General features: G+C 38.5%; 1 protein-coding gene across 1 annotated transcript; it reads right to left on the bottom strand.

The window, feature by feature from the left end:
• Positions 1 to 2,748: 2,748 nt before the first annotated feature.
• Positions 2,749 to 6,404, bottom strand: LOC145787786 (uncharacterized). The gene is made up of 4 exons (XM_082599612.1): positions 6,274 to 6,404; positions 5,913 to 6,031; positions 5,237 to 5,703; positions 2,749 to 4,738 (listed from the first exon to the last, which is right to left on the bottom strand). The coding sequence occupies exons 1-4, from the start codon at positions 6,298 to 6,300 to the stop codon at positions 3,540 to 3,542; spliced, it is 1,812 nt and encodes a 603-aa protein (XP_082455738.1). The 5' UTR covers positions 6,301 to 6,404; the 3' UTR covers positions 2,749 to 3,539.
• Positions 6,405 to 9,029: the final 2,625 nt, after the last annotated feature.

The raw sequence follows: 9,029 nt of genomic DNA, 5'->3' as shown, positions 1-9,029 counted from the left end.
TCGCAATATACCGAGAATGCAGAGCTTACTCTTTTTTGAGCTGTTGTTTCAATATATTTTGGGTAAAGAAATTTTGACGCGGGCCACATGGAACAGTCACGCGGGCCACATTCGGCCCGCGGGCCGCAGGTTCCCCACCCCTGATCTAAACCCTTAACAGCCTGTTTCACCTACTAAAGGAGGATCATCAGAAGGTCCTTATTCAAATAGAATCGATCCTCCTTTAGGTGAAACAGGCTGTCAAGGGTTTAGATAGTAATAACTATATTTGATTTAATTCGCTCTGCTTTGCTTTTTGCTTGTCATTGAGCACTTTTTGTAGTCTTAATAGTTTTCATTGTTTGATGATGATTATTATGCGCCTGATCTGATGCAGACGTTGGCGATCATGGTCTTCCCAACTTCTCTGTCATATGACATCCGCATAAAATCGATAGTTTTGACTGTTGTGTTGGTGGTCTATTAGTTCCAGCTGTTTAAACAAGTTAATCTTTGCCGATCTTTGCTTCTTTTTTCTTGTAGCATGCCTAATAGTAAAAATTGAAGGAGGCTGTTCACTATAGGCTAGTGCTAATTTTTTAATACATTGATATAAGAGAAAAAAGAAAAACTCACGCTAGTCTCGCAACCAAACGCTGCTGTTCATGATCTGTCTGCTTTATACAGTTTATTTCTATGTTTTTCTGCAGACTTAAGGGATAATTTCAAAAAAGTCAGCTACTAAAATTTTACATAGTGTTCGCGCATCACACCAAGTCGCATATTCTAGAGTCTGCTTTCATTTAAAAAGAATCAAATTGTGAACAGCAATATTACGTCATATGTAATGTTGATATATTTTGCTGTAGCGTAGTTAATTCATTGAAAAATGCGTGAACGAAGACTAGGCGACGTATCACTATGATGGATGACTACGTCATTTGCAAATGAAGAACGTAAATACGTCATCAACTACAGATTGGGCAAGTGCACGGACAAGTCTGTTTATGTTACAGAAGACAATAGGTAAGCTGCTGTTTTAGAAAGCTTCGAAAGCGATGTTTCTTTTTCACTACAGGAATCTTTCTTGTTTGAGTCACATGGATAATAGAAAAATGTCACAATTTACGGCCACATTGAGATTTTTAAAAAACTTTGTAAATTCCGAGTTCTGCAATGCACGAAACTTTGCATTGTAGAGCAGTTAAAGTAGGCTATGTCCGGTATATTCAACGAGAAGAAAGCTTTAAAAAAGTTTTAAGAACTTTAACCAATTGGAGAAAAAATAATCATAAAATATTGCAGGTTGTAGGCTACTGAGGTGGAGCTGCCAAGAGGCAAAGTTATGAACAATGCGGCGAGAAAATTATGGAAAAAATACATCCCTCGACTGGTCGCCTTATCCAATAAAACTTCAGTAGCCTACTTGTCTCAAAAGTTTGCTAACAAGCCCCTTTATTCTAAGTGATTTTTATCCATTTGTTTAATCATGTCTGTAAAAGTTTAGTCAGAGCTACGGCCTGTCCCATGTTGACTAAACTACTCTGAAGAACAATAAATCATTAAGTTAAGACTATAAACCAAAGATTAAGTTAAGTACAGTATATAAACCTTGTACTCACCGGAAGTAACTGAATATATAACTCGCATTTGAATATGGGAAATCTGTCAAAGACTATGCTGTTGCCTTTCTGGTAGTCGCATGTATTGCGTTACCACCTACTTCTTTGAATGGTCTGCAGGTGCCAATGGAGACTTCAAGAGCTGTGCGACGTTGCCTTTTTCTTTCCTCACCAGCGGTCGCAATCAAAAGCGTTTGACGCGTGTGCTGTTGATGCGCGCATCGAAATTCAACTCGGCGCCTCCGGAGCAGAAACAAGTTTTGAAGTGATGTTAATTTAATTCGTGCAGACACTTGCAGCATGTACCAGGTCAGTGGCCGAGTGGTTTCGCCTTCGGCTCTGGTGCTGGTAGATCTGAGATCGATTCCTGGTCGGGTCAAACCGAAAACTTTAAAAACGGTACCGATTGTGTTCTTTCTTGTGTAACGCAGTGAGAATAAATCGGATAATAATGTGATAACATCGTAAACCTGATATAAAATTAAACATGAGCCCTGTCGCTAAAAGACCTTAGCTGTTGTAGAGTGACAATAAATAAAACCATAACCATAACTTGCAGCATGTTTGAATGGACGCTTGTTTGACACCTTTTAAGAACAAGCGCGTGTGTCTTTGGGAAGACACTTTACGGCATGCTAAAATTTCTATCCACTTCATAAGCTACAAATTTTCAACTTCCGGGCATAACACAAGATGCGAGAAGAAAAAAATTAATAAAAATGTTAAAGTGCTATGAATTGTCTCTCTACAACGGCTAAGCGCTTAAGGTTTTTTAGCGACAGGGCTCATTTTTAATTGTGTATCAGGTTTACATGCGATGTTTTCACATTATTACCCGACTTATTCTCACTGCGTAATGCAAGAAAGAACTGTTTTTGAGGTTTTCGGTTTGACCCGACCTGGAATCGATGTCAGAATTATTTTTTTATAATTGTCAAGGTCACTTGGCAAAAAAACTGTCCATTTGTACAAATAATTGTAACACGAAAGGGGCTCGACCAAAGTCACAGCTCGTGGCTTCCACGTAAGGTCAAATAGAAATGTTTATTCAGATCAGCACCAAGCGGATTGAATGATTTTTTTGTGAAGGACACTTGCTGCGCTGTTATAAAAAAAACAAAAAACAAAGAAAAACAATAAAGATTTCAATAAAAAAAACTTGATAGCTATGTTAAAGTTCAAAGCAGTGACAATGATGGAGAACTGTATGTCAGGAGTGGTCCTGCCACAGTCTGTCAAGGTCACTCCTGCCTTGATCAAATGTAGGCCTAGGCCATAAATGAACAAACACATAGACACAACGAAAATAAATACAGACATCTTCTTTTCGTGCACAATGGTTTCAATTCTTGTATTTACACGTCGCGATACAGAAAGGCAACATCATAACTTGAAGCATTCGATGTTGTCTGCACTCACAAAGTATCAGCTGCTGGTCAACGACAAGATGCGTTATCGCGCACCGCAGTTGTTTCCCAAGAAGCGAGAGCGACATCAGGCCATTGTAATAATACTAAACTTCCAATTGAAACATGATCAAACCGCTGGTATAATGTGATAAACACTGCAACAGTATTTAAAATTGTTGTGTCATTGTACTTTGTTACTTTATTTTTTGTTAAGCTATAATTTTTCAAATTATTCTGTCAAGTACCGGTATAGCAAAAAACTTATATAGTATCCAGAAAGAAAAGCACTTCGTTAAAAGTTTGTTTCTCGGCAGTCGAGTGTAGCAAGAACTCAGCGATAGACATGTGTTTCGCCCATCAGACTGGACTCATCAGTACCGCACCACTAGTTTTTTGTTCGTAAGTTTGTTAAACCCTAGTTTTTTGGAGGAAAAAGTTCAACCAAACAGTTTGGAAAAGGGCAGGTCAAGTTCAAAAATAAAGATGTTTGATTCGGTTTTGGTTCACAATAACATCGAAGGATCCTATTTCAAACCGCGATCAGCTGCTCTGTAGCATCAGTAATGGAAGTATTGTGAGACAACAATGGAGTTTTTACCCGGTCATGACCTTTGACCTTACGATTGTAAGGCGGAGTTGTGGGAATTTCTATTCCATCACAATCGGTTGCTTTGTCTAAAGATATTGACGTGGCGTTGGTAGAAGCGTTTTGACAATTATTGATTAACGCGTCATAGATTTCTTGGGATTGATTTGCTGCTACGTAGCTACTCACAAAAGACGACTTGCTCTTTTTCACTTCAGCATTCGAGAAGTGTTTCGGGCCTTTGTCGTTGAAAATTGCTGGTAGAAAATTTGTTTTTTTCTCAACATCTTTAAAAGTTTTTTTATTGCTTGTTTCTTTTCTTTTATCTTTAGACGGCATATAGGAAAAAGTGAAGGGTTTCGTCACCTTACTATGCATCAGCTTTTTTTCTTCCAGCTTCATTGCGTCAAATTTCGTGTCCAACTTTGCATCCTCATTGTCAATTTCTACTTTAAAAGGGGCAATTACAACTTCCTTTTTGGGACACCTATGTCTTCGTTTGAGAGTCCCATGGGCTATAACCAACTTGTCGGCCAATTTATTTTGGGACTTAAACTTCTCTGCTTGAGGTTTCTCCGAGCTTTGTGACGTTTGCATTGTTGGTTTGACGGCGACGTCATTTTCGATTCCTGCATCGAATTGTTTCAAGTGAAAGTTGGTTGTATACTTCTCCGGCCCTGAATGTTCAACGACAGTCGGTAGGGTTATTGCAATGTCAGCGAGCTTGTCTGTTTTGAAAGATACTTTCTTTCCTTTGTCGCCTTCACAGTAGGGGCAATTGTCATTGTTCTGTTGATTCGGTTTTCGTACTTTTCTTCGTGATGTGGGTCTTAATGTTTGGGTCTCTGGACTAGGAGGCGGTACTTTGGGCATGTTAATTGTGACGCGCTTAATTCCTTTCGCTTTAGCTGTTGCTGGATAGGAATTGTTAGATTTGATAATGAAAACACTCGGTTGCCGTAAAGTTGGTTCTTTAGGTTCTTCCCAGGGCAACTGGTCGATCGGGGGCGTGTCGTTTGAATCTCTGTGGGCGTATCTTATTTTTACATCGTTTCGTTTTTGTCTCAGCCTCCCCATGTGTTGGTGGTTGGTGGGCTCTTCATCTTCTTCATTCCCAAAGACATGAATTTCTCCCACGCGACCTGAGAGAAAAGTTATGATTGAAAATTAAATTGATGTTCTTGTTTTTTTAGCTAAATATTGTCACTCACCTGATTAAACTGCCAAAAGTTTTAATGATAAATGGAGAAAATGTTTGAACCACAATCTACATTTACTCTCAGTGGAAAGCAGAAATGATCTTATTGTTTTAAATTTTTGTCAAAGCTTAAACATTCATAACAAAACACCAGTTACAGGTCTGTTAACAAACACGTTTAAATGTGCCATCCAAGTTTACAATAGATATTTATCCTCTACATTTACATCTACATTATGAAAGAAAACTTAACTTTTTGAGAGTTGACTTGTTAATTGTTATTATACAAATAAAGCATCGAACCACAGTGCTGGGTTAAATGCTAATCTAACTTATCACAAAAAGGCAATGATGTAAAATAAACTCTTTAAGTCTCCATGGAGCCCCCATCCAGCATTACACAAATTGCGGAAAAATGATTTTTCAACATTTGTAGGCCTACCTGTCGGTATGTGAACAGTCCTGTCATCTTGTGTATTCTTTTTCGGCTCACTCACTCTACCCAAGTAATATTCAAGATTCTGAAATGTTGATTGAAAATTACCCATGAAGTCTGCCGGTAATTTATTGAGAACGATTCCATTTTTGTAGTTTCCAAAATGGCGATCGCTCTCTTTCCTTTTGCTGTGACGACTACGCAAAGGTGTTGGCTTTGTGCTGCTTTCCCAGTGATCGCCTTGTTTGTTGCGAGAAATGGTTCGTTTGAAAGAATCGTTTGGGAAATTTAGCTGTCTTGCTTTGTCTAGCTTTTCAAGAAGAGTTTCCATAGCCTTAGTTTTGACATCCTGTACTTGTGCTGCTGGCTTTGGACCAACTTTCTTCTCCAGTTTAGACGCGTTAGAATTTGGTTGGCCACTTCCCGATTGAGACTCGGAAGGGAGCCAAACGTTAGGATTTGCTGCTGGGAGACTGTAGGAAAAAATATAATCGTTAGAATTATTTGAACGCAGAAAAGAAAAACTCCAGACAATCCTTGAAAGAACATAAAACAAACAAAATCTTGCACTTGCTTTGCAAACTCTTGCTGAACTGTTTGTAAACATTTGTATCAGTCCCGGGATTCTTTTTTTATTAGAAGCCTAAAGAACCAAAAAGTTTTCCTCTCAAATCCTAGTCACCTGGAATTCGCTGGTTTGTCGTTCAATGGGGGAAGGGGCCTTCTTTGAAGCTTTGGGGCAGCCCTGCTTTCGTAGTTGACAGTGAAAAATGTTATGTTGGGTTCCTTAGGGTCTGCTTTCTGGAATTTCAAACAACTTTTAAGGTAATGGAACGCACAAGCTTACATAGTAAATAGTACACGTAGCAGACTGTGCGTGCAAAGTAATAATACAAACTACGCAATAAGCTAATGTTCTCCCCACTGGTTAGGCTACTGTGTTTTTACTATTTCTTTAACCTTATGTGTCAACAAATGAAGCAATCTTTCCGACAAAGCTACTTTTTGACGTCACACAAGACTGATGACGCAACTCTACTCACCGCTGATGGTTTATAATCACGTGACATCACCTGCCTGACTTTCGTCTGTTGCGTCAAATCAATCCATGATGACTTGACAAAGGACTTTGATTGTCCTCTGCGGCTGACGGCTGGATGAAACGACTTTATGATTTGGGGAAGATGCAAAGTAGAGTTTTGGTTTTTATGTCCGACAGTTGTGTCAACTTCCATTATTTTTGCCAATTTTTCTCTTCGTCTGGCAGCTCTGTGTTTTTGTTGTTCTTTTTTGGTTTTATGCTTCTTCTTTTCCACCATTTTTTGGTTATTGAGGTCCCCAGGGATATTGGAGGTTGAGTTAGACCGATGTAAGTCCCCTAAAGCAGGACTCGCATGTTTTGCTTCCATCATCTTCATCTGTGGTGGTTGCCTCATTCTAACGTAAGTGGACAGGGCGTCAGGGGAACCCCCATCTTGTATACGTTTATTTTGCTTGTAAGCTTGCTCCTGCAAGAACGAGATTGTGTTTAAGAGTTTTTGATATTTCTTTACAATGAAAATTGGCAGAAGTAAGTTATGCAGCTAATAACAAAATCTTTAATTAATCGATTTTAGTTCAGGTCTAATTCATATTATTCCTATTGTGACATGTTTTCACAAAAAAAAAGACTTTCCACCCAGCATTAGTTGGGCAACATTTGGTGGGTTAGAAAAGATGATATGCTTTCACTTTATATAGAAATGCAAAAAAAATGCATAAAAACAACTCCAAGTATTTTACAAAAAAATAGTTTTTGAAATAGCCTGCAATAAGTTACTTCAACGAAAAAGTTAAAGTAAATAATGAAATATAAAGTTGGTTAAATATCTTACCAAATAATGAATCCATTCGTCGTCACTACTTTGCTTACTCTTCTTTTTGTCTTTGATGGCGTCATAAACGGGTACATAATGAACTTGGTTCAATCGACCAATGAGCTTTGGCATGTGCAAGGGAGATACCCTTCCTGAAGGCATGCTTTTTGCTACAAGTTTTAAACACACTTAAGGAAACATTTGCACATAACAATAGATGAAGAACTGCAAATGATTGCTGCATTTATAAACATGTACTCCGCTGCTCTTCTACGCGCCTGCGTTGAATCTTTCTGTTTTGTAATGCGCTAAGAACATCGCGTATCTGCATTGGATACAGAATAATGCAGAAACAATATTATTAATATTGGTATAAACCTGGTCATCTCCCCACAGCAAACTCAGACTGTCTGCATACTTCGGTGTTTCCCAAAACCTTTTTGCTACTCTCAAAATTGTTTGTTTTTCGCGGAAATGACTTTCGCGGCCCACTTTTCATCAGACTTGCTCCAAGTTCATTTTTCCTTGCAATCAAAATCAGAATTCCAATTTCGATTCTCCCGAGGCATAAATTTGTGGGCGACCCATGATTTGAGAATCACCAGCTCAGTCGATTGGAATGTTTTGGCAAAAACCGAGAGAGGAGATAGTGATGGAGTAAAAAGAAAAAAAAAACTTACCCAGGCGGTAAAATCCGTCGTTTTTACATTGATTCAACGTAATCAATGTAAAAATGACGAATTTTGCTGTCTGGGTTAGTTATTTTGACAGGAGGAAATGTGCTGAAAACACATTCCTCTTTTTAGCGATCAATTTAACTATCAAGTTACATTGATTCAACGCTAAAATACACAAGTTGATGTTGAGGACAAGAATTGTACGCTATCACCCCAGGCAGCAAATCAATTATGTTTGCATTGATTCAACGTCTGCAGACGTTAAATAAACGTAAAAAATGGTTGATTTGCTGCCTGGGACACTGGCTACTACATTTGTGAACAAGCCCAATGACAGTAAATGGTAAGTTATATAACCTGCAACACAATTTATTGAGTAGAAACATTGGCAAAACCAGAGAGTTTAAGAAGTTTTATACGTTGGAGAAGTTTTGTCCTCCTCAACCTGGTTGGGCCACATTAGTCTCCGCCTCAATTTTAAGGATTATTTTATTACAAATTAATCTACTGTTCTTGACGTCATCCGTTACGTAGACGAGTGATGAGAGTTTTTACACGACTCAGAAGGGCATCGGTTCGACACCAATCGAACACATCAGGCTACATGTTGGACAAGACACTAACTGGAAATGAAAGTAGACACTGCGTTTGATTGCACTGTGTTCTGCTCCATTCAATCTAAATCTTTAACCTCCTTGAATGAGCCCAGATACGACCACCACTGTTTACAAACCTAATGCCGGTGCTCACTGATTTAACTGTTTCACCTTTTGATCTGAACCCTGAACAATTCGTTTATTATTCAATATTCTTTCATGGCTCAATTTTGGCCAAATGCGTCCCAGACAACAAATCCGTAATTTTTACGTTGATTCAATGTAAAAATGAAAGATTTTGCTGTCTGGGATTACCCATCCCAATTTCATGATCAAAAGTTCTGGTTTGAACAGCCAATTCCCACGTTATTATTATCATCATAATCGTTCGCTTGCTGTTATTGTTTCATAACCCACAGGCTACCAAAGCTTTAATTCAATAACTGTCACCTAATTCCAGTTAGTGACTACAAAACAACCTTTGCTACAATGCATATGGTGACTAGCGACTTTTCTTATTCCGTTTCAAGTTGCAATGTTGCCATCCACAAACCGACAACGCAATATATTCTCTTGTTGTTCTGCACCCTTGGTGGCACCTTCAAATCAGGCTAATCGAATTAGCATTATTGCCTCACCTATCAATCATAATCTATCTAATATCGCCTTA

This window comes from Aplidium turbinatum, chromosome 18 (genome assembly GCF_918807975.1).
Source record: "Aplidium turbinatum chromosome 18, kaAplTurb1.1, whole genome shotgun sequence".
Lineage (NCBI taxonomy): Eukaryota > Metazoa > Chordata > Ascidiacea > Aplousobranchia > Polyclinidae > Aplidium > Aplidium turbinatum.
This window is presented reverse-complemented; position numbering and strand designations above follow the sequence as displayed.

Excerpts from the sequence above, each read along its gene's own strand:
- LOC145787786 (XM_082599612.1), bottom strand. The coding sequence starts at position 6,300 with ATGTCACGTGATTATAAACCATCAGCG. Across the intron at positions 5,704-5,912 it reads GACAAACCAGCGAATTCCAG|TCTCCCAGCAGCAAATCCTA; the intron begins GTGACTAGGATT and ends TTTTTCCTACAG. Across the intron at positions 4,739-5,236 it reads GACTGTTCACATACCGACAG|GTCGCGTGGGAGAAATTCAT; the intron begins GTAGGCCTACAA and ends CTTTTCTCTCAG.